This window comes from Pipra filicauda, unplaced genomic scaffold (assembly GCF_003945595.2).
Source record: "Pipra filicauda isolate LSUMZ 115617 unplaced genomic scaffold, ASM394559v2 scaffold90_size2875636_pilon, whole genome shotgun sequence".
Classification (NCBI taxonomy): Eukaryota; Metazoa; Chordata; class Aves; order Passeriformes; family Pipridae; genus Pipra; species Pipra filicauda.
The window spans coordinates 1,785,656-1,811,209 of NW_024105098.1; the positions used below are offsets into that span (position 1 = coordinate 1,785,656).

The 25,554-nt window shown below is 44.2% G+C and overlaps 2 protein-coding genes across 2 annotated transcripts in view; one reads left to right on the top strand and one right to left on the bottom strand.

Annotated features, from left to right (window-relative positions):
• GIGYF2 (GRB10 interacting GYF protein 2) overlaps window positions 1–25,554 on the bottom strand; it is a 73,419-nt gene that overhangs the window by 15,576 nt on the left and 32,289 nt on the right. The window contains exons 8-15 of the mRNA XM_039391114.1: window positions 10,543–10,722; window positions 5,297–5,496; window positions 5,051–5,210; window positions 4,773–4,973; window positions 4,103–4,293; window positions 3,377–3,536; window positions 1,348–1,514; window positions 880–968 (exon numbers count right to left, since the gene is read on the bottom strand). Of these exons, the coding sequence (XP_039247048.1) occupies window positions 880–968; window positions 1,348–1,514; window positions 3,377–3,536; window positions 4,103–4,293; window positions 4,773–4,973; window positions 5,051–5,210; window positions 5,297–5,496; window positions 10,543–10,722 (1,348 nt within the window). The remainder of the gene's footprint in view (window positions 1–879; window positions 969–1,347; window positions 1,515–3,376; window positions 3,537–4,102; window positions 4,294–4,772; window positions 4,974–5,050; window positions 5,211–5,296; window positions 5,497–10,542; window positions 10,723–25,554) is intronic.
• KCNJ13 (potassium inwardly rectifying channel subfamily J member 13) lies at window positions 16,285–24,909 on the top strand. Its single transcript, XM_027724934.2, has 3 exons — window positions 16,285–16,375; window positions 22,201–22,681; window positions 23,560–24,909. Exons 2-3 carry the CDS (start codon window positions 22,204–22,206, stop codon window positions 24,180–24,182), a joined length of 1,101 nt encoding a protein of 366 aa, XP_027580735.1. The 5' UTR covers window positions 16,285–16,375; window positions 22,201–22,203; the 3' UTR covers window positions 24,183–24,909.

Sequence of the window (25,554 nt, forward strand, 5' to 3'; positions counted from 1 at the left end):
ATATAATGTACACGCTAAGCACTAGTAGAAAGCACACAATGGGGGCTGGGAAAGAACCAAAATGTAAGGATACAACCAATTGGCCCACGTGACCAGAACCAAATTTTTCTTCACCTTCAACTATGTCACCTAGGTATTACTGCCCAACGTCCCTCTTGTAGGTTTGTGCAACACTACTTCCCTTCTTCTATAAATTCTATCAAGTTAGCTCAAATTAATCTGGGTTTGCTCCATGCCCATACCATCAGTCTCTTCCACAGTATGCCAAGGCATTGCCTGGCACAGGGGCAGGCTCTCACCTCAAACTATAAGCTGACAATCAGTATTAAAAAAATATGATCACAACACATGCTTTCAGGACCCCTTGAAGAAGTAGTCTGATTGTTTCCTTTCCTCCAAGCCACTACAAAACAAGTTGTCAGGAACTGGCCAGAACTGAACAACTGACAGCTTTGGCAAAATAGACTACAAACTTCTTTGACCAGCAGTTACCTCCTGCTGATCTTCAAAGAGCTGAGCAAGCAGACCAAAAGGAAGTTCCACCTTCTCCATCTCCAGTTCAAAAAACATCTGAAGTGCATTACTAGGACAGCTGGGATTCAGTCTGACCAGAACAGGTACCATACAGCAGCTCTCACCCAAGCAGGTATGTGTGACACAGAAAATGACTGACAAACATGCCTGAGGCAGCCACACTGTCCTACTCCTGCACACTGGGGACATCTCTGGTGTTTGGGGAAGCAGCTATTGCTGTTGGAGGTAGAGCACTCCCAGCCCCAGTGCCCAAGAAAACAATGACAAGAAGCTGAACCCAGATGACCAAAAATGCAGAGCAGAACACGGCCACTGGAACACCTCTGGCACTTTGGGGAGTCTTACTGTATTAAAAGATGCTGATACTGGAGGTGCTGCATTTGGATCAGAGCCAACTCCTGCTGTCTAGTCAGTCGCTCTTGGTCCAGCTCGCCCTGTGTTTAGGAATAAAACACTTCATTATAATACATATATACATGTAAGAGCAGCATATTGCAAATGCAAGCAATGTAAGAGTTGTGCTTTGAACAAAAAAGTCAATAAAAGTGGAAAAATTGCAAGAGGCTGACAAAGCCTGTAGCACAGTGAATGAAATACACAGCACTCCTACATGTTACAGGGCTAAACCTCCCAGCCACAGACACGGCAAAACAAACACTTTTAAACTTAGTCTCTTCTCTTACAAAGGTAATTTAACACCGAGTTCAGCCTCGGTGCTCAGAACACTTGCAATTCCAAGACAAAGCACCCAACAACTAAAGAATTCATTCCTATTTGTTACAGGACTATTTGAATACTCTGTCACACAATTACCAGATGTGGAAGTGGTGCTGGGCCGGGAGTGAAGGGGACCCTGCCCCACATTTTCATGATGTCTCCAAGTGGCTGGAAAGTCTCATCACAGGCTCTCTTAACCAACAATGACATGGTGAAGTATCCAGCCTGGAACCACTCTGCCATCTCCTGATTACTGAATGGACCTGAAGGAACACCAACCAACACATGTTGCAGGGAAGGAGAAGCAGGGCTGAGTTCAGCACGTTGGAAACAAAGAGCACAGTGCTTGTTAAAGTCACAGTACCAGCACCAGCGGGTCCTGTCCGTCTCCCCCCTTGATTGCACAGACTGAGCCCCCAAGGCTGGAGCGTCAATGCCCAGATCTGCATCTTTACAGGGGTACAGCCCTGCCCCAGAGTCTCCCCCTGCACTGGAGGGGACAGGCCAGCACTGAGATGGGTGCTGTGGAGCCTGGCCCAGCTAACACCCTTCCTGCCTCCCAGCAGAGCTCATCCCTGCTCCAGGCTCAGCCCTGGGCTGACAACAGCCACAGTTCCCAGGCTGGCCCTTGGCAGCACCCACGAGCTGACAGTGCCAGAACCACAGTGCTGCTCTCCCCAGGTGCACTACACAGCTCATTCAACAGCCTTAGCCTGGTTCTACTCTTGCCTTCCAATTGGAGGAATTCATATGTTTTACAGAAGTTTTGCTTCTGGAACTCAGCAGATGAGCAGATCCACCTCTGGATGGAAAATTACATTTGTTAAGGTAATGAGGATCCATTGTCTTTCCTTTCTCAAAAAGCTACATTTTTCCTTCTCTTCCTCTTTTTCCTGAGAAAGACTTCAGTAATTGCCTTCAAAGGAGGGCTCCTATACTAATTTTACATATCCAAATAGATACAAAGCCAGTAGAAAAAAATATTATTTAACCAAGTAAGAGCCACATAAGTTTTGCAAAAATGTTTTCTGAAAAGCAAGAACATTTAGCAACTCTTGCCTCCTCTGTAAGGAGTATCTCTAGAAGGCAATTCCTTTCAGAGAATATAAAACCAAAAGAGGATATTCCAAGAAAATAAAATTAGGTGGGAGTGTTTACTTCTGGAGGTCACATGCAAGGAAGTACAGCCAGCAGTGCCTGACATACTGTGTGAAGCAACTGAGCAAATATAAGCAGTTTATGGTTCACATCCTTTCAACTTAAAGGAGTGAGGAAAAAACCCTAAGGATGTGCAATACCTGCAGACAAGAGATTGGCACAGATCCCATAAAAACACCCCCACCAATCCTATCTGGAGTCCACAGCTAAGGAGTCCTTCACACAGTGTGAAGCACAGCAAGGGAGGAATTCACTGTTTAGCTGCATTTTTGGGAGGCAGATAAGCAGCTGCTAAAACAGAGTCCAGAGAGACCTCCAACAGAAAAGTACCTTCTGAAAGCAAAGATGCAAATATCTGTATGAAAGGCCTGCTCTAACTTTCATTGCAAAAAAAAAATAAATTCTTCAGCAAAAACTGCAAGCATGAAAGAGTTTATTTGTATTCTATGAACTAACACTGCACTGGCTGCAAGTGCAATTTAAATTGAGATTCTGCATGAGCACTGGCTTATGGAAACTTGTTTCCTCTTTGCTCTAGATTCTAAACAAATTACCTTTCCCTGAATACTCAATGTCTTGAGGCTGAGCCTAGAAAACTGATTTCAACGTTTCTCACGGATTCTTCAACAAGATACTCGAGTGCTCACGTTCTTGGTTTGTTTCCACTGTTATCTGGAAATCTGAGTAACTGCTGGCATGAAAAACAGGTTTGAGTGCAGCCTCAATTTACAGAACCACAAAGTGATGGCAAACCTCACCCACAACAAAGCCTAACTCTGGACATGAGGCCTGCTGAGCTGAGGGGGGCACTGATGGGTTGAAGATATTTGCAGAACCCAATTCTAGAGTGGTAAAGTCCCTGTGCTGCTTTTGTAAAAACAAGTGCCAGTATCTGTTAGGGGTAATTCTGTGAAGAACTCTAACAATTCGTGAAACAAAAGAGGAAGTGTAAAGGGCACAGACCTACCCTGAATTTCTCCTTGTGGATCTTTGTAGTACCACTTCTGCATGGCTTCATGGAACAGTGGCATAGAGGAACCCTTGGCTCTGTGCTCTTGAATTTTTGCTGCTAGTCTTTCATCATCCAGGGCACTGTCCTGCAGGTATGCCACCATCTTCTCTGCTTGCTGCAGGAGACATCAAAATCAGCAAGGAATACAAGAGTTAGATGTGTGCTTACAGATCTGACAGTGAATGTGCCAAACACAACCACCTTGTGCTACCCAGTGCTCAGGAGCGGGCCAGGACTGCCAGGAGTGACTGCAACACAAACCTCGAGCTCTGCACCACACTGTCAGCATCCTCAACAAGCACAGTTCACCTGCTTAAGCAAAGCTTTATAACAACTTGCCAAGAAGGTATCACACAGTATCATGGTAAAAAATGCATATTTTAAACACACTGGACATACATACAGGCAAATCATAATGCTACTTTACAGTGATCATAAGCACTAGGGTCTCTGGCTTCTTAATACAGAGTATGGCACCCTGATCCATACTGCATAAAATACTACAAAAGCTTAAACTATTCTCAAAAAAAAAAAAGTAATGGAGAGAAGCAGCTTTCAGTACACACCGTGGATTGTAAAGTCTCAGCTGCATTTCTGATTTATGGGCTTCAAAACTTTTTTGCATTCCAAATTCCTCCAGTCCCACGATTGTCAACAAGGAAGGAATGTGAGAAATTTTACCTGCTCTAGGTGTTTGAGGCCCTCTTCATCATCGGGATCAGTGGGAATGTTGCCCATGCCTGGAGCAGCTGTGACAGGTGTTTGAACTGGTCGCAGAGCAGGATTTGAATTGGAAACAGGAGGAGAAAGATGAGCAGAAGAAGCTGTGTCTGCAGAAATCTGTGGCAAAGGTTGAGCAAGAGAAGCCAAATCTAAAGAAAAATGTCAAAGTTAGTTCATTGTCTTTTCATTAACATAAATTAAAATGACTTTTAAGAACTTACTGTAGAGAATGCTAACAGCTCAAATTTAGCACCAAAGCAAAAGAATTTTCAGATGTCCCTGAATGTACTGTGTTTACAGCACAGGCACCCAACCTCACTTGAGGGAACAAACAGTTCAGTTTAACAGTGCAGAACTCAGCACACCCATCCCCTGGCCACACCATTTGTCCAGACTGATCTGCTCTACCACAACGATGCACATCCCCAACTGGCTCACGTTTCTCTGAACTGCACCACAACATGAAGAACCAGTGCACTGCAAACACTTGAGATGGCATATCCAACAAATCCTGTCTTTACAGACCAGTTGATGAATTCCAGCTTTTTATCACTGGAATCCAGTCCTTGCCTCCTCTAAGAGACCAAGAGAATGGGAACTCACTAAATTTATCTGCCAAATTTCTTACCTTCCCCTCTGCTGGACATTTTGGCTGGAGGTGTATTCTCCGGTCGACTCTCTTTATCTTCTGTTTTTTCTGTTCTTTCTGGCACAGACTCTTCCTTCCTTTCAAAAAGGCTTGTCTGCAGCGGGTCTGGAGGCTGGGATTTTGGTGGGGTGTCTGACCTTGCAGCTGGAGATGATGCCTGGGCTGCTTCTTCCCCAGCTTCTGTAAGATGGCACAGTTCTGTGTGACTGAATTAACGGAAACTCTACGCTGGCAGTTGCACCAGAAGTCCCCCTTACCTGCCACTACTCTTTCTGTTTTCTCCCCCTCTTTCTTGGTCTTTTCATGATCTTTGGCTTCTTCGTTGTGGCTCCCTTCAGAGTCGGATCTCTCTTCCCCTTCCTCCACAGGTCGGAAGTCCATCTCCTGTTCCTCAGGTATCGGCTCCTTCTGCACCTTCTGCAAAGCCAACACAACCGCCCGTGACCCACCCGACAGCTCGGGACGTCGGTCACGGCCACCCAAGGCCCAGGCCAGCCCCTCACCTTTAAAGAGAGGAAGGCCCCAGAGGAGTCGAAGGTTCCCATCTCCTCCTCGGCATCCTCCAGGCACCACTCCGGGAGGCTGTCCCTGTCGTCGTCCATGCTGCCGCTGCCGCAGCGCACGCGCCGATAGCCCCGCTCGTCGTCGCGCTCCCGGAAATCGAACTCGAACCGGCGCCGCCGCTCCATGTGCTCCCGCCAGCCTGCGGAACCAGGAGAGGGAACTGCACCCCCAGCCCGGGCAGGGCAGGGCCAGAGCCGGGCGATGTCCCCACAGGACACAGCCCACCTACCGAGGGGCAACCTCAGGGCAAGGGAGAGGAAAGGACAATCCTGCCAACGAACATTGTCCACGGCACGTCCCCGAGTTATAAACTGCACTGTGAGCACTAACAACCAAGCAAGGCTGAGAAAGCTGGGCTGCATCATCTACAGCACGCACCAAAATAAGGCAAGAAACACTAGTTGCTGATAGAATTTACCAGCCATCGTTGACTTAAATCTTTTCTGGCCCCTTTCTGTGTGTAAGACTTTGTATTTCCTTCCAGGCCACCTGCAGAAGTCACGTCCTGAACGAAACATGCTTTTTGCCTCATGCCCTCAGAGATGCTTTTGTGCACATACATGAAAAATGGAGTGACAACTGTTCAAATACCTTTAAAAGGACTGGAAAGTCTCTTGAATGGTCATTTTTTTAGCCATGGAATACCAAAACATGGAATGTTAAGAAGAAGGAAAACTTTCCAAATTCAAGTATAAATTTTATATCCAGAAGACACCTTCATTCAGCCAAGTTTCAAATCCTGAGTGCAATAATGCTATTTAAACTGTAAAGAACTTGCTGCTAAGGAAAACAAACTGGGAGTGAAAGGACTGTACACAGCTTTCCCTGCAGTAGAAAGCACCTTTGCCAGAAAGGTGCAAAGCAAAAATGAAACCACCTTAACTTTTAATGCTTTTAGTGGCACTTGTTCTTTTCTGGAAGGGGAAAAAAAAAGAAAAAAATCTACTTCTTGCTCTCAATCTGTGCAATCAGTGCAGTCTCACTGTACCAAATGGCTCCCTCCCCCCCCCCCCAAAAAAAAATCACAGTAAAGGAGAGAAATGTTGTCCTGTTTCATATGAAAATGAATGTTTCCACACTGACCTTAATACCCTGAGTATTAATATTAGCCATGCAAAAACCTACCTTTGTATCACAAATATAGGAGATGTAAAACAAACCCCTTCTGGAAACATTATGAACTTCAATGTTAAATTTTACAAAGGAAACACAAAAGGTTAGACTTTAACAAGGCCTTCACTATACCATATGTGCCTATTTGCAAATGATTCCACAGGATAACTTCATCTATGCTTCTAGAAATAAAGTATTAAACCATCAAATCAATATTCTGAGGCAACCTTTCAATGTCATTAAGGAGGGAGATTGAAGTGTGAGAGGTTGCTGACAACCAGCCTGCATTTCTGATTAAAGCCATGGCCAGACATCTCATCACAACCAGGAACATCCAGGTCAGGTTTCCCAACACCTGGAAAAACAGAGCCATGGTCTGAGCCTGGCAATGCCATCCAGGGGCTCACAGATGGCTGAGCATCTCTTCTCCTCCTCCCTTCTGTGTGGAGCAGGAAAATCCAGGATTAAGAACTTCCTATACAGCCATAAACGGGCCATGTAGAGTCCCTGCATTAGAGAAAAGCCTCTGCTTTTCCACAGTTCACATCCCTACCGCAGGAGCAGAGGCTCCTCACAGTACAACCCAGAAACAAGGCCTGGAAAGTGAATTTTAAGTATTTTGTTAATTCCAGGCGTCTTCAAAGTTCCAGTTAAGAACCATTTCCTCTGTTTGCAAAGATTTAGTCACAGCACCCTTTATACCCCCTCATTTTCAGAGCTGGGTGAAGCCTCTGTTTCTTAATAACCAACTGTGTTTGTAAAAGCCTAGTCAGAATATAGGCACTAACTCAGGAGTGAAGTACCAGGCTGCCAACCTTTAAAACAAGCCAAAAGTAAAGATAAACGTTCAACCCTTATGCAAAGTTTTTTAACCAACAGTTAGGACACAAACACAGCTTTAAATTCAGTCCTGTACTATCACCAGGTACCAGTTATATGATCAAGACTTCAAGTTACAAGACATAATTTTAAGCTTAATTTATCCCTTGTAATTCATGGTGACACTGTAGGTAGAAGACAGGACTACTGGCCACTGCAGGAAATCCAAGTACACATTAGCCTCAATTATTAACAGCTATTTCTCTCTTAAAAGTTATATTCTCTAACTTAGCAACGAAATTTTCAATGTATACTAAACTAACACTAAATACTTAACCAAAAAATAGTACACACTCTTTGGCATATGTTGCATATGAACCAAATTCTTATTTTGCTCAATTTTAGAGAAAGATTCTCCAATGTACTTCAGTTGCTTCAAGATATTTAACATGCACAAGGAACAATGCCCAAAAACTCAACTCTACCTGAATCACAAACTGATTCTGAAAATGGAGTGACCAAGATGATTCGAAAAGTCTTTCAAAAAAAAGCAGCAACCAAAAAGTCTTTATGAGATTACAGTCTAAGGACTCTCCCAAATGCTTTTCAGGAAAAAGACCTTAACAGAGGTGTTTCAAGAAAGACACAAAACCGTATCAGAGAGAAATTTTAGGCAAGAAGAACTGATTCCTATTTCTTAAGGAACACCTATACATCATTCAGTAGTTTTGAGACCAAACCAGGTTTGTACATGTACGTGACAAAATGGACTCGCCTGGCAAATGTAAAAGGCAATCACTGTATGAATGCAAGGAACAACAGATAGAGAGGTATTAAATCATTAAAGATGGTTAAAAATTAAAAGAAAAAACCCTTAGATTTAGACTCACTGGCTGCTTCCATGGTCACACTCTTCTTGCAGACAGTTAACCCTGTCTAAAATCCCAGCAGGGATACACAGAGCCAAGCCAAAGGAAGGGCCAGCTAAATGAATGACAGCCCTCTCAAGATATTTCTCTATTTTTAGCAGGACACATGATCAGTACTATTACCTAACACCAGAATAAGTACAAAGCAACAGTTTAAGCCACGCCAATTTGAGTTAAACTCATTGTTTAAAGTAAAAATGAGATTAAAACCATTTTGATGGTGCTGTGGCTACTCCTCACAGGAGAATTCAAACCCAGCTCTGACTGAAGCCAATACAGGACAATACAGCTGTCAGCTCAGGCTATCACAAAATCAGCAACTTCTCTGCACATCCACAGATCTCTTAGAACAGGCTTTCAGGAACACCTGCTAGAACTAACTCGTAAGTGAAGTTCAGTTAGTTGTCTACTACACCGGACATTCAAATAACCAGTAACGTTTTCCATAACAGAAGTAAGATAATTTTCAAAATCTTCCTCAGAAGATCTTCCAAAAAAAGCCCAAGACATGAATGAAATTCTGAACTTTGAGGTCTATGCTTCCTTTTAAGCTAAAGCATGTGGGCTTGTACTTGCCCAGCACTCCACTCCTCGTCCAAAGCTGCATCTGACCATCATGAGGTGCCGGCCTGCTGCCGTCTGACCCAGATAGCAAAGAAGCAGTGTCTAATGAACAACTGTGACCACACACTGGGGAAAGGAAAATTATTCAAAATTTGCCCTCCAGCCTTGCTCTAAATAGGAAACATCTGATGATAAATCTAGCCTTGTGCTCCTTGATAAATTTTAGTACAGTCGAGCAGCTGTTTTGAGGGCAGAGCAACACAGTTGTGGAGAGGGTTTGGAACAGAGGTGATGGGCACTCACAGCAATAACAGTACTCAAAGTCCTCTGAGGTGTTAAAAAAGGGCAACAGACTCATTGTAAGAGCAACTGGGACTCTTATAGAATCATAGAATCGATTGGGTTGGAAAAGACCTCCGAGATCATCGAGTCCAACCCTTGCTCCAAATCCAGTCCATTTACTAGATCATGGCACTCAGTGCCACGTCCAATCTGCGTTTAAAAATCTCCAGGGATGGTGAATCCACCACCTCTCTGGGCAGCCCATTCCAATGCCTGATTACTCTCTCTGTAAAGAATTTTCTCCTGATACCCAACTTAAATTTCCCCTGGCGAAGCTTAAGCCCGTGCCCCCTTGTCCTAAACAAGTTCTTCTATTGAAGAACTTGTCCACCTCAGCCCCAAAGGTGTCTCATGCTTCCTTTGCTTTCCTGTCAAGTGTAGCCAGGCTCAGGTGGTACCTTATCACCCTCCACAGCCACCTGAGAGGAGGTTTAGAGTGGATATCAGGAGCAATCTTCACTGAAAGGGTTGTCTAGCACCGGCACAGGCTGCCCAGGAAAGCAGTGGAGTCCCCATCCCTGGAGGGAATCTAAAAGATGTGTAGATGTGGCAGTTGGGGACATGGGTTAGTGGTGGCCTTGGCAGTCCTGGGGAACAGTTGGACTCAGTAACCTTGAAGGTCTTTTCCAAACTAAGCAATTCTATGATTCCCTGAAGATGTAACAGTAGAAGAGCCAGATCCTCCCTTGGTAGCCCAGAAGCCTTCTGCAGCCAAGATATCCAAACCCAGGATCCCACAACAGGTATGACTGAATCTTCTCCAAAGAGAAGGGAAATATATATGTATTTATATATAAATATATAAATTTAATGCTGGAAACAAGTGAACAGACCTACCTTGTCAGGCCAGGGAAGGGCAGAGTGACACCAAACTGGTGCCTGACATTTATCAAGAAAAGACATCCTTTAACTATCTACAAAATGCACAGGGCAATATATTTTGAGATTTTCCAAGGATGCCTCTTGGCATTGCGAACACAGCTGGAAAACTTGAAAAAGAGGTGGCTGACCAGAATGGTTTAGTGTCAGCATCCCTGCACAGCCTCAGAAACGCTGCCTAACGTGGGTCATTTCTCTCCCCTCACTGTCACAGCCACAAAGAAACAGTATTATTAGAAAAATCCTGCTTCTCCCAGGTACATACACACCTGGAACACAACCCAGACAAGTGCACACCTGCAAAATACTGTTCCCTTAAGTAGGTAAGGGTATGGAAGATGCTCAGAAGAAAACAAAAGCACGTGATTTGATGCTGATCATTTTGTGACAGCGCCCTGCAGGCCCAGGATTTCATGGCCCAAACCACACGAACCTCACCTAGTTTTGTCCCGAACCTGGGACCTCCCCTTCCTCGTGTCCTGATTCCCCCTGCCCTTTCCCTGCAAGCAGGGCTGCCTGTCTGGCCCCTGCCCTCTCACCTGGGCTGTGGGGCCGCCACCTCTCTCCGTCCCTGCGGGACCCAGCCAGTCTCCAGCCTCCGTCCTCGTCCTCCCCGTTCTGCTCCTCCCGGAAGATGCGCCAGTTCTCGCTCTCAGAGCGGATAAACTCGTGTTTCCTCCCCGCTGTCGCTGTCCCACCTTCCTCAAAGTTTGGTCTCACTGCAAAGCAAACACAGGCCAGTGAATATGTGTTCTGTCTTCAGGAACACAGAAGCAAAAGGGTTGAAATCCTGCTCCCTTGGAGGCAAAAACACATCAGAACTGGTTGTAGGAACCTAGGGGAGGAATGGAAGTTTCAGGAAGGAAGCATGACAGATTTAGGAAATCCAGGTCCCTATGTACCTTGGGATGGAAAGACTGAGGAAATAAGAAACATACCAGAAGTAAGCAAAGCATACAAGAAATAAGAACAAAAATAGGGAAGATAGAGGAGAAAAAGGTAGTTTAGGAGATGGAAGGAAGTGTAATAGAAAGAGAAGAGAAAGAATAAACTGCTCTATCATGAAAAGTCTCATGCTAAAGGAAAGTGGGAGAGCAGTAAACTGTAAACAATATATAAATCAAACATTTGCTACTGCTGTAACAAAAAGAATGTGAGATGTCTATATTTAATCCAACATGACATACAGCACCCTTGCAATGTTTTAGGAAACACCAGAAGTTTAAAGTAGGATTGAGGAACAAGAAAAAACTTAACACTGTTAACATTATGCTGTTATAATCCATCCTCTGGGGCAGTTAGAAGCAATTATGCTCAAGGGCAATCTAGAAAAAGTTCAGGATAGTCTTTTAGTTCCTAATTTACATCATGTTGTGTTTAAAACAAAACAGAAAATCCTCAAGTACTAAATGAAGAGCAAGACTGTCGGAAAAGGATGATACAAATATTTTTACAGAAAAACTGACAGCAACAGCCTGAGGACTTCTGGATCTTGTATTTCTTTCAATATGTTCAACTGTGTAGCACCAAACTCTCACTGGAACCACGGTGATGTCACTTCCTAACTCATAAGGTTAACACCCAGTGTTGACCTAAAATTGTCTTGTTATCTATTAAAAAGAAGTATTCAAGTACTAGAGAAAGGTATACTGAATTTTCCTTCTTAAGAGTCTTAAAATCCAAAAATGTAAGATGGTATTTGGTGCCTGCTTGCTTAGGATAAACAAAATAAAGCATGATTATGCTTTAAGATTCCTAGGGTGGAAAGGGACATTTTAAAGAATTTAGTTAAGGAAGGATAGCAGAATGCATTTCCCTTTCTTCCTATCAGGCAGCTTTTTCAATGAAAAAAATTAAGAAACAGACTATCTGAAATTCTGTGGTATATCAGAACTTGACATTTCTTCCTGCCTAGAGATATTGCCCTCTGGAGACAGGAAATGCACACTGGTTTTGGACTTAGCACAGATCTTGGAGAAAAACCAACATCCCTTCTCCACCAGCTCAAAACACTGGAGGGAAAAAACACATTTTTTTTTCTTTCTCCAGCTCAACATTTTCTAGAATCCCTTCCTCTCCTGTTGTTCCTCTCTGAAGAGCTAAAGCACATGGGTAAACTTAAAGCACCCAGCAGTATCTAATTTAGAGCCCAGCCTCAGCACCACCAGGCAATCCCAGACACGAAGGCCAGCATCAGCCAGTCACACCTTCACTGCACCAAAGGGGACAGGGGCTGAACATCACTTCTGTACCTGCTGGCCTTTGAGAACAAAACCCTTCCAGCAGTGTTTTGGGAAGTCTCTGGTGATGCTGGCTCCAAAAAGCTGCTGGAAGGACTCAGTTCCCTCCCTTTGGTAGGTGCAATGCTGGCATGTTCTCTCATCTGGAGTGGACAAACCTCTGCAGGTGAAGGTCAGCCACTCTCTGTTCTCCACAGAAAACTCAGCAAGGCAACAAGCCACACAGAAAAATCTAAGGCTGGTAAACACTGGTTTTCTCACCTTGGGCATCTAAAACATGTGATGTACACAAAGGTAAGAGGCAGTGCACAGAAGCCTCTCAACGTTGCTCCTTGAATGGGCTTCACATGGTAGGAAACAAGAGCCAGAGCTGCAGAGACAAGTCAGCTGAAAGGGCAACACAGGCAGGCCCAGGGGAGAGATCAGTCCCCCAGGCCAGGGGAGCCTGAGGCCCACAGGATGTGCCACATTCTTTCTGAACTTACTTTTAAAATGCTATAAGGACAACAGAAAATCCAATTTTTTTTTTATTCTGCAGCACAAGACACTTGTTTTATCTTGCTGAAATTAAAGTTACCAAAAGATAAGTTATTCAAACCACTATTCTGAGGCAAGAAAAACAATTTTTCAGATTTATCTACTATTTTCATAAAAATTCACAGCTATTACCTGACACTTATTGAGTAACATTAATTTGAGATATTTTAGAGCCTACCAATTAAGAAAAAGAAGGATGTTATTCCTTTCCATTGTTATCAAGTTCAATTGATTCTGGAGACTGCTCTTTGACAACCCATCAGCTCACAGGCTCTGTTCTGCTCTTCCAAAAACACTGGGGGGAAAAAGCCACTTCAAGAACATCGTGGAGTCTACTTTGCCACTGTCTATCCACGTGCTTTAGCCCCTCTGCACATATATTCATGCTATGGGCACCACCAAGGCAACCCAGGTTCTGTTAGTCCTTAAGACAGCTGGTTCTGCTCCCTAGAACTGGATCATCCAAGTCAGGTTTTGTACTCTCAATTTGCAGAAAATGGCATTTGAAACACATCTCTGCAAAGGTGATAAAACATCAAAAGCTGTTGGCCGAGATCAGACACAAGTGGGAACCTGCACCTCCTCTGATTTTAAATTACAGCTAGAAATGTAGAAATGGGAAAAAAAAATCAATTATAAGGAGTCAGTTTTATATTCATCTGAGGATGGGATCACCTGTGATTCCAAAACCTTTGCAAATACAGCAGCACTCCAGTGTGTCACCTCAGAGACTGTTCTGATGTCACACTCCAGTGGAATTAAGAGAAAAAATGCAGCGTATCATGACATACTCAGGTTTCTGGTACTAGGACACAGCAAGCAATGGTTAAGGGCAGCAAGGCATGTGTCCAAACAGGTCTGGCATGAGATGATCCTGAAGATCAGTGAGATCAGCCAAGAAACTGGTTCTTTACAAACACAAACTGGTCACAGGTTAAGATCAGAAAAATCAAGTGACCCAAGTGACAGAAAGACTACGACAAACTGAGCACGGGACACTCCTACAGCTGAACCTCAGCTAAATCCATAACTCCCAAAGCCCCAGCACGGTCTCTGCAAACTGTTCCTAGACTTGGGAACAATCCTTCAGCTGAAATGACTTCGGTCAAAGAATCAGGACTTGGCAGCATTTTAAGGATGAAAGAAACCAAAATGCAATCTCTGGTTTTGCCTTGGACTAATTGCCTGGACTTCCTGAAGAGAAGGAGCAGTAAAAGGGCACCTCTGTTCAAGCCTGTCACAAAGCCAGCAGTGGTGTTTACAGCAAACTTCAGACAGAGCCTGGTGGTAGCCAGCCAAAAAGGCCACAGCTGTGCAACACTGAGGGAAGGGATCCTGGCTGCAGGGACAGCACTGGGATTCTGGGATGTGGCCCCATGGCAACGCGTTTAGGAGAGGACTGACTACCAGGATGGCCAATAACTCCTGCTCTCCAGGCTCAGGTCATGTTCCCTGTGCCACCTTCACTGTCTGGAGAGAACTAACAGGAAAGCCATGACTGACAGCAGGACTGCTCACTCTGCAGAGGGGGGAAACTAGGGGAGCCTATTAAGTGCTTTAACTTCTCTCTGCTGCACACTACACACTCCCTCAAGAGGAAGATAAAGAGAAAAATCTTTGCAGCCAGTGTTTTTAAAGGAATTGAAATAACTTGGCCTAGATGTGTAATTTTGTAGCTCATTTTACAGAAAAATAAAAGAAATGGCTTTAAGATGATGTTTTTAAAGAAAGACTACTTCTCATTAGGACACTACTGGAGTAGGGACACTACAGGAATACAAACATCAGGAAGTGACTATCAGTGACAGGGATCAGAAGTTCTGAATCCCATTTCCAGGAAGTGACTATCAGTGACAGGGATCAGAAGTTCTGAATCCCATTTCTAGCTTCACATTCTCCACAAAATCTCAATCTCACCAGTAGGTCTCAAAAACATACTACTCAAACATCACTCTAGATTTTTTTCACTAAGTTGACCCTTATCCACTGTCATGGGTAGGGGTAAACAGGTAGATTCAAAGGAATTAACAAGAGCTTAATTCTCTAACACACCTGGAAATCACGTACTGTACCTATTTAACCTGCTGCACAACCGTGTCAGATTTTCAATTCATTCAGTTGAGTCAGATTGGAAAACCTGTGACCAGACACCAGCGCTTTCTACAGGACAAAACATGGTTTGTATGAAAATATGGTTTGCAAAAAAATCCCTCTTGTGAATAAAAGAGGCTGGTTGTAGTGGAAGGCCAGCTTTGCTAGGGTATACAAGAAGGGTGAAGGACAAGTGACATTGTCCTCCTGGGTTGCCACAGTGGTGGGAGCCCCCTTGTACCACATTACTCTGGTTCTGAAGGTCACACTATGCCTATCACAACTTCGAGTGCTGTGCCTGAACATGTATTAAAATATTCCATACTAATGAAGCAAAGAATTAATGGTTTGCAATTTAGGGCTGGGGGAAGGTTAAAGTAAAAAAAAAAAAAAAAAAAAAAAAATAGGGAGGATTTTGTTTCCTAAGCAGGAAAGTCTACATTAATAATTTTCCCAGCAGGCCTTCAGTAGTTTTACTGCAAACAACCACAGCCTTTGTTTCTCAGATCCTCTTACATGTGACGTTCGATCAAAGCCCTCACATCAGCAGCTCACCAAGGGGAAAAAAAAAGAAGTGTGAACTACTCTTGGGTTCCAGAGCTGTCCTCAGAGCTGGTTTAACAGTGCAGCTCTGCAGCCACTCAGCTAAAGCACAACCCAGTAACTCTTCTCTGAGAAGCGAGAGCTTCAGTGAAAGCAGCTCCCTTTGCCACAGCCATCAGCGAGCCACCTGATCTGCACTGTTCACTGCTGGGCTTTCCACAGTCCCGGGACTGATTCCATGTTCCCACAGAGGAGCAGTGTGGCCATGGCCAGGTCTGTGTTTCTGGGCAGCAGGAGGTGTTCAGAACCCCCTCCTGGTAACGCCACCGCTCCGCAGCTCGGGACCAACCCCCGGGGAACCAGTGGCACTGCAGAGCAGCAAGGGAGACACAAGAGTTCCTCTCCTCACCTAAACAAACAGCACTTGACACTGGTTAGAGAGAAAGCACCAGAGAACAGTGTGTGGCTTTTCAGCAGCAATATGGGAACTTCTCCACTCAACTTTTCCAAGAGAATTTTGGCCTTTTCAACTTTCGTGTAAAGCTTTAGGATTATACAAACCTAAAAAATGATCTTGATGAAGGAGGTGAGGGGGAAGGCAGCCCTTCTCCAAGTAAGTGTTGGAGGATTTCTCCTTGGCTGCTAAGGGTTTGTGTTGGGTAAAGAAAGGCTCCTAACAAACCAGCATTCTTTTCCACATGATCAGAGTTAACCGGCCCCCCTGCAGGCAAAATGACCAATCAAATCAGCCTCAGAGGAAAACCAGCCCCCCAGCACTATAAACACAGGAATGAGACATACAAACCCATTTTCAAAGGGTTTTGGTGGGTTTTTTTAAATCTCTACCAGCCACTTGTGGGAAGTTTCTTGCCAGTGGTGGGACCAATACACCAGAGCAGCCCAGTCCCTCTCCTGGAGCCCAGGTTACCCCTTCCTCCTGCACACAACCCTTCAAAGACTGGTAAGTAAACAAAACCATATTTTTCCCTCCTCTTTCTTATTGTACCATTTGAAATTGTTCTGTCATTCTTTAATCAAAGAAATCGAAGTAGTTATCAGGGGAGAGAGTTTTATTTCTAAAGCGTGCTGAATTAACTGTTATCTTAAAGAAAATTATTTGATTTCTCCCCCTCAAAAAGAAGAAAATGCTTTCTCAGGTGACCACGGTCCCAAGAGCACAAAAAGCAATATCAAAGGCATTATACAGTATTTTTTCAGAACATTTTTGAGAGAAGCAGTGCTGGAAAGACTCTGCAATGCTCTGCAGACAGGGAGCATTTGCAAGTCTCCAGCTCAGGTAGCTGGGTGTTATGAGACCGGTCAAGTGTCAGGAAAACATCCTCCCCCCCTTGCTGCATTCATCATAACTCAGCATTTCACTTCAGTTCCCTCACAAATTAAAAGAAATGAGCTTCCTACCTGCTCAAGCCTGATTTACCATCCCTGTATCTCACACCTTCAACAGTTTTCAGTCAGTGCATCCCTGTGCTCGTGGACACACTGAGTCAGCACAGGAAACCACACTTGGGCATAAAGGGAACTCATCCCGCCTGGAAAACCAGTCCTTGCAGGCAAATCATGGGGAATTCTGCATCAGACAGGGCAGGACTGCTCCTCAAAAACAGCTCACTCCACACTGTATGGGTGGCTGCAGACTTCTAGTGCTACAGCTTCACATCAAATACAATCCTCCCTCCTAACTGTCAAATGACTCCTCCATTGGCAATATTTCATTTGGCATTTTTGTTTCTTTATAAGGAATTAACACATGCTAGCATATTTTAAAGCCTTTCCCAAAATGTTAAGTTTTTCTGCTTCTCTAAAGGTGGTCAGACTAGTTGGTCCTCTCAGATGCTACCTCACAATCAAAAATTAAGTGTTCATATGGGTCCTCAGAGTACTACTGTGAAAATACATTATACACAAAATGGAGCATTATTTGGATTCCCAAAAATCAAGTCTATAGGCAGCCTTGTTTTCTGTACTATGAAGGGAGACATAGTCTCCCACTATTCTTTAAAGTGCATTCTGTAGTAAGCTGTCACAGAAAGCCAAAAGTACGAGCTCTCACACCCTGGACTTTGTGGCACTTGCTTTGAAAAATGTGACTTGGGCTCAACAAATTCAAGTTCCCATTTTCACAAGACCTACTTATAAATGTAACAAGTCCTGAAAACTGTTATCTTAATTCTGCAAATCGCTCAGAAGTAACAGCTTTGTCACAAACTATTCCCATTCATCTCAATGAGGCACCAGCTACAAAATCTAAAGGACAAACCTTTGAAACCTTAACTGTCCTACTCACAACAGCAGCATAACCAAAGCAGTTACTGAAACTGAATTGCTTCCTACATTTCTAAAATTGTCCCCTGCTGTAAGTCATATGATTCAGTCATGTCATCCATACTGAAAAAACCTTCATTTCCTAATATTAATGTCAGAGCATCTCAAAGGTTGCTCCAGTCTACAGACAACAATATGCAATAATCTAAATATACCACTACACAAATAACCATTTTAATAGAATCAAAGTGCCTTCAAAAAAAATCCAGTCTCAGTTTGTTCTCATTGCAAAGCACAGAGGCAGCAACACATCTGAGAGATCACAGCTCAGAGCAACCTTTCAATCTCAAACTTGTCCATGATTATGCAGACCCAGGTCAAGTAAAGAGGGAATGTATACATTCCCAGAGGGTGATGCTGCCACCACCACCTGCTTCTAGCAAATCTTCCCATTATGCTGCAGTTGGAAGCAGTTCTGGCAGTCACTCCCAGCAAACAGCAGGTCCTCTTGACTGCTTTGCTGTCAGAAGGAAGCAGTGCAGCACCAACTGTCTCCAAAGCCCTCTGAGGTCAGCTAGAACACAGTTTGTTAAGGGCAGGAGCTGGGCAGGCAGGGCAGCAACTCACAAGTGTCCCCTGAACACAGCTCCTCCTAAAGACACCCAGGCTCCAGAAAGGGCTGCAGGTGCATCAAGGTATTGAGCTGAAAACAGGCTGGAAGGGTCACTTCGAATGCCTTCACCTGAGAAGGCAAATGAAAAGTGCTCCAAATTAATTCCCCTACAACCCTGAGTTAAAATAGCTGAGTTTGTGCTGCCAAGAGAAAGGCCAAGCAAGAGGAGAGGAAAGCAAGGTGGTGGCATGGAACAGGAATGTAATAAAAACCGTTACAACACCAGGAAGAAGATCTCAATCAAAAAGGCAAAGCGTGGGAGATCAGTGTGCTGGATCATGAATTTCAGAAATTCATACCTACAGCCTAGAGCTGTTTTATTACACATAAATCATTAGCTAGCCAGGTCAGTTTAGAACCTGCCCCACTGCTAGGAGCAGGAACCCGTGACTTCTGATTTAAAAAGTCCATGTTTACCCTACCTTGACTGGTTTTAGAAAAGTGTATAGAAGAAAGGAGCCAAGATGAGGAACAAGGTGGTAAAAAGATGGAAAACCAGAAAAAGCTAAGAGCTGACATACACACTGGCCTTGGTGACAATTTAGTCTTCAACAGACTGGCAACAGGAAGGATTAGACAGAATGAATGCTTGGTGAAAGATTGGTCAAGATGCCAAAAGAGGTTTAGAAAAGTAATTTCTGACAGTTCCTGTCTTTCCAGTCAGGGGCTATCAGCTGGGAGATGGAGGGACAAGGAACACCCCAAAGCTACAACAGCAGGAAACAACAGGAAAGGCAGAACTAAACAAACAGCACAACAGAGGTGGTTAAGAGATAACAGGGGAGCAATGTGGATGAGAAACAGTATGTCTGTACCAGTGGAGACAAGCATTCTCCAACAAACAATGCAGAATTGTTCTTTCCAAGTCAAAGTTGAGCGTCTTTCCTGAAACACACACTGTTTGAGATTGGGATTTACCTGGGGACATCAGGGACCATGCCAGGCAGGGGATCAGATCAGGTGTTGGTTTGTTTTACTACAGTGGGCAAGGAAGGGAGCAGACAGAAGACAGTAATTCCTTTTAAATTCTAAGTCACATCTGCTCTTAAGTGGTCTCTGCTTTTGAGAACATAAAGGATCAATCCTCCAGCCTGTGATTTCTCACAGGGCAGCTGTTCTTTCACCTCTCTCACCCATTTTCTCACCCCAGCAAGTTGAGGCTCATGGCCTTTAATGCCATCAACAGTGTTCGCAGAAAAACAGTTTTGGAACTCAGGCATTTCCAATGCTATCACTGCCACTGAATTAGATACATAATATTTAAAACAGTCCTAGACTATAAAAAACAGGTCTATATCAAATGAACCAGTGCATAACCTGGTTAAGCTCAGCAGGCAAACTCCCCAGCCAGGATGCTCAAGGAGCAGAGACACAGCACTGTTCTGAGACCTGCTGCTGGGGGGAAGAGAGGTGCTCTCTCACACACTACCCCAGCACTGTGCAGATCTGCAGCACAGCCAAGAAAAATGGACCATGTTAAGCACATATGTCTGTAGCAGTGCAGAACCAGGCCCCAAAGCATGGATGTGTGCATGGAACGCTGCAGGATCAGGCCCCAGTCAGTCAGTATCACATTCATTCTCACAACATGGGTTTGTTTTGCAAACTTAGATTGCTTGGAGGCTACAAAGCAGATGCTGTCCTCCAAGTACCCTGAGAATTTACAGAAACACAGAGGTTTTGGGGGTTTGGGGTTTTTTCCCAATAACGCGTGATGTTTACACCCAGAGGCATTTTGTTCTCTGTGTTCTCCTCTGTTCACACAAGTGTTTCTTGTCAGTACTGCCTTGGTAAAACCAAGGCACTGTTCCCAGCTCCCTATAAGCCTGGTTCCCACCACCATTCCCATTCAGAGATGCCCGTTTTCCAGCTCCTTCAAGGCATCCAGAAGGGCTCCTCTACATCTTAGCACAAGGACTCTGCTCTGCAGACCAGTCACTAATCATCTGATTACTGGAGCATTTCTAATTGCATTCAGGTTACTGTAAAATCTGTGAAAGTGCAGCAATAGTGAGAACTGTCATTTAGGGAGCTGTGCAGCAGATTAAAGAGCAAACTCAGTGCAGGGGGGCTGAAAGGGCTCTGATCAGAATGGACTATGACCAGAATGCCCAAGAAAAGTGGCCTGGTACCAGAGATCACTGTATTCTTTGGCACAGGGAGCAGTTTGAAAATATTCCTTCTAGGAGATGTGAACTGGAAAATAAAAATGAAGGGAAACCTACCAAATCCCACCCAGGTCATCAGCTACCCTACCTTCTTTGACTAGAGCATGGATAGAAGTAAGAGCAGGACACTTCTGAGAATCTACAGCAGGGAAAGAAAGTAAAATGAAAATTTAGCTAAATATTCACTCTAATTCACTCTAACTAAATATTGACATATTTAGCTAAATATGTCAATCCTCCTACTCCTACCTCAGTAGGAATTAAGCATTAGAAAGCAAAAGAGAATGTTCTGTAATTACTAAAATTTGGTATGAAGATTAAATAAACAGTCATGGAAACTGCTGGCTTATGGAACCAAAGATCACAAGACAGATTTTTACCTTCCATAAACTTCTGAAGTTCAGTATCCTCACATACAATGTGTTTCAAGAGAAAACTAAGACGGTACTCTTGGAGGGAAAAAGATCCACTTCGTCTAGATGTTTGTAAACGTGCATTACACACTGAAATAGTCTAATTCAGAGAAAGGTCAAAAGTGATAGGAAACCAAAACTGACTAAATACTCCCTGTATAATCATGATTTGCAGAATATGGATGTATTTTTAAATCCTCTGCTGTTCTACAAACGAGTTTCCTCACCACCTTCTTTAAGCAGGTGGTACACATTATTAACTCTATTTTATATAAACCCCAGGTGAACTATAAACATCCAGTATTTATAAAATTTATGGATTTGAGTGACCGGTGTCTTTTCAAAAGACATTCAGCACCTCTGGCAAATTCAGCAAGCTCTGAGGTTTAAAAGGAACCAAAGGAGCCCAGCATGCCAAATACCTACAGGAACCCATTCTGCTTCCCACATTTGCAATTCCACCTTAACTCCCATATGCCGGCTGTCCTATTTTCTTATTTGGTTACTAATAAAAATGGCACTGCTCAGGCAGACTAGACTGCAAATTATGTCACGGTGTATTTTCTGCATTGGTCCCCTGCCCTCCTTTTACCTGATCCTTACATAAACAGCCTCAGCCTCCCTGAAGCAGCTCTGCCCTGAATACTGTAGTTCTCTTTAACTGGACATGGTGGGTGCAGACAGCAGACATTTCCAGAGCCAGGGAAGTCTGAAAGGGCTACTAGCTTAACTACAGCATTCCTTTAAAATGCATAAAAATATGTCAGAGAAATAACAGGATAAACATTATCTCCATAGTACTACTGTTAGTAGTATTCACAATAGTATTGGTAAGTTACTATACTCCGCTGAAAAGTTACAAAACCTGATATAATCAGACAAAACCCAGTTTCTTTTCAGATACAGTATGCTAAGCACATCCCACTCACCCCCAAAGAATTAAACCATGTGACTCCAATGTACATTTAGGAAGGTAAAGTATGAAAGTTATATTTAAACAACTAAGCAGGGAAAATTTGAGAAGTACTCAGATTTTTAAACTTAATCTTTTTTAACAAAGTATTACCACAAACAGTGGTAAATTCCTCTCCAGGCTCCTGACTTAATCTTCTCTGGATTGCAATGTATAAGCCCTCCTTTGTTGGCTGCAGTATTTCGACCCCTGCTGATGTGTCAAAAACTGTGAGCGTTAGGCAAAATACAAACATGCTGCACTGTCTCCCTTCCGTTCCTTTTCCCTCCTTCCCAGCCCATGACGACGGACGTGCTGGAGAGCAATAACACCAAGGCCAGCGCTCCCCTGCTGGCCCAGCGGCACCTGCGCATGGTGACCAAGGACGGGCACAGCACCCTGCAGCTGGACGGTGCCCGGGGCAGGGGCCTGGCCTATCTGCGCGACGCCTGGGGGATCCTCATGGACATGCGCTGGAGGTGGATGATGCTCGTCTTCGCCGCTTCCTTCGTCCTCCACTGGCTGGTCTTTGCAGTGCTCTGGTACCTGCTGGCTGAGATGAACGGGGACCTGGAGCTGGACCACGATGCTCCCCCTGACAACCACACTATCTGTGTCAAGTACATCACCAGCTTTACGGCTGCTTTCTCCTTCTCCCTGGAGACGCAGCTCACGATCGGCTACGGCACCATGTTCCCGAGCGGGGACTGTCCCAGTGCCATCGCACTGCTGGCAATCCAGATGGTCCTGGGGCTCATGCTGGAAGCCTTCATCACAGGTAAGCCTTCCCAGTCCATCCTTAAACAGAACAGGTGGAACAACTGGGCTGGAGGATGGAGCTAGAAATACTGATCATTTGGATAGATGAAAGAACAACTAAGGCAGTCACTACGAGGATGGTGAGATTCCAGCTATGTAGGACTAAAACACCTTTCATTAACAAAAGGCATAAATTAGCTGATATCAAGATCTGGACTTGATAGTTCCGGTATTCACTGGACAATACTTGTGGCAAATCCCTGCTTATCACTCTCAGTCACTTATTTCTTATACCATTATCTCTCCAAGTTTTTTCTATATAATTACAATATTTAAAAAGTCTATTTGTTTTGATTTTTAAGGCAAACTTTTTTCTAGCTGAACTATTTTCGTAGTTGAAACTGAAGTTGATCTTCAACTCAGCGTTCAAGTATTCCTCAGTACCCAATGTAATGAAGATGTTACAGTGTCACAGCTATTCTGAAGTATCTTCAGTTATTTTAAATAATTTTCAGGTTTAAAGTCATTCAAAATACTTTAAAAATACATAGGTTAGTTTACTGTGTACTAGAAAGAGCTTCTATGGTGTAACACACCGAGATCAGGTACTATTACAAAGGACAGTAACTCAGAGCAAGCTGACAGCTCTTCTTACAGCTCCAGAACCCTTCCCAATATAACACAGCTTAGGAAAAGCAGCATTTTAGGCAACTCTACTCTTTTAAACCCAAGTGGGTTAGTGCAATGCCAGCCCAGCAGTTCTCAAACACAGTCCTTCCAGCCTGCATGTCCCCCCAGGCCTGCTCCTGCTCCCTTGGCTGTCTGGAGGAGCTGGGAGCTGCAGGAAGCCCCCAGGCCCTGTGCTGGCCCCTGAGCTTGTTCTCTCCCGCGATCCAGGTGCGTTCGTGGCCAAGATCGCCCGCCCGAAGAACCGGGCGTTCTCCATCCGCTTCACGCGCTCTGCCGTGGTCACACATCCCGAGGGGAAGCCACACCTCATGTTCCAGGTGGCCAACACTCGCTCCAGCCCCCTGACCAGCGTCCAGATCTCTGCTATCCTGTACCAAGAGCAGGAGAACGGGCAGCTGCACCAAACGAGCGTCGACTTCCACCTCGACAGCGTTACTGCGGCCGAGTGTCCTTTCTTCATCTTCCCGCTGACCTACTACCATTCCATCTCTCCATCCAGCCCTCTGGCTGCCCTCCTCCAGAGAGAAGCTCCTCACCACTTTGAGCTGGTCGTCTTCCTGTCAGCTGTGCAGGAGGGCACGGGAGAAACGTGTCAAAGGAGAACGTCCTACCTGCCCTCCGAGATCCTGCTGTCCCACCGCTTCGCCCCCGTGCTGGCCCGCAGTGCCCAAGGTGAGTACCACATCCAGATGGAGAACTTTGACAAGACTATTCCTGAGCTCCCGGCTGCACCTGGCTCCAAGAGCCCCAGGAGGACTGACAAGGAGATCCGCATCAATGGGCAGCACGCTGACAGCTTCCAGCTCTCCGAGACTGGCCTCACAGAATAGAGAGAACAGACTGTGGACTTGGGGCTTTTTTTAATTATTATTACATTAAACTTTCAGGTTCCATTTACAACCTTCCCTCCTTGCCTGCCCTGCCATCTTCTAGTGATCCTTCTCTTGTCCTTCCATCCTTTTGATTACAATGTGACACAGTGAAGAGAACGTGAGTGCCCCGAGAGGCTGGATGAGCCACCCAGGATGAAGTCGGGTACAAGAACCACGGTACTAACATCAGAAGAGCTACTTGCTGAATTTCCCAGACTGTGATTAATGCCACACTGACCCCAAAAGGAGAGATCTTCAAAACTCCCAAAGATGACCAAAATCATACTTCACCAGCTTGTGACAAAATGGACAACAACATAAAAGCAATATGGGGTCACTCAGTAAATGCATTAGTTCTGCTTTAAGTAACTCTGTTCATCCAAGATACCAGTTTTTCTGTTCTCTTAAGTCTTTGGGAATACAGTTACATCACTTTTCAGAGGGCTGAATTCACTCTCAGAAAGTCCTGCCAATCTCTCGTGGCAGTGAAAAGCACTCCTGCTGTGCTTATTAAGTAAAACTGTAAATACTAAGTGTAGTTCTTCATTCTGCCAAGTAAAAGAACATCTCGTTTCCAGACAGATCTATGAAGACACTATCAAAAAATCTTGATATATATGACAAAGGCTGCAGTGGAAATTTTTTCATATTTGGAAACACTGAATAAATTATTTAGCAGTGGCAAACAGACTATTTTTAATGAATGAATGTACTTTTTTTTTTAAAGACCCATACATTGCCCATATTGTCACTGCTTGTCTGCAGTACATCTGACCCAGAGGGATGCACTATATCTAGGAGAAGTAGAACCACATCCATTTATATTTTATGCTTTTTAACATCAATATTTGCCTGTACACACAGCACAAAAATATTTAGAGACACTTGGATCAATTTTGAAATAAAAAATTAAAACAAACCATACGTGAGACTTCTGTATTTAAGTGCCTCATAAACCTGCTGCAACTAAGACACTGTTCTGAAGCTCCTAAATAATTTAAGATGCTAAAGGAAAAACAGAATGATGAATAATTATTTCCAAGCTCTCGACAAAAGCAGTGCCTGTCAGGTGTCCAAAACCAGGCCTGTTAGGTACCTGGTCAGTCAAGTATTAAAATAAAGCTACCTTTCAAAGCTAGAAGACTTTTCCCAGAAACCCAGATGGCATAAATAGCAACTTTCATTGCCAAGAGCATAACGCACTAACAAATACGCCTCCTTTTAACTTCCCCAAGTGGTCAGCAGCAGGAAAAACGGGCACAAGCTGTCTGAGGAGGTTCTGTTTAACTGAACTCTCCTCAAGTCCCAAAAGGGGCAAGGAGGAAGCTCC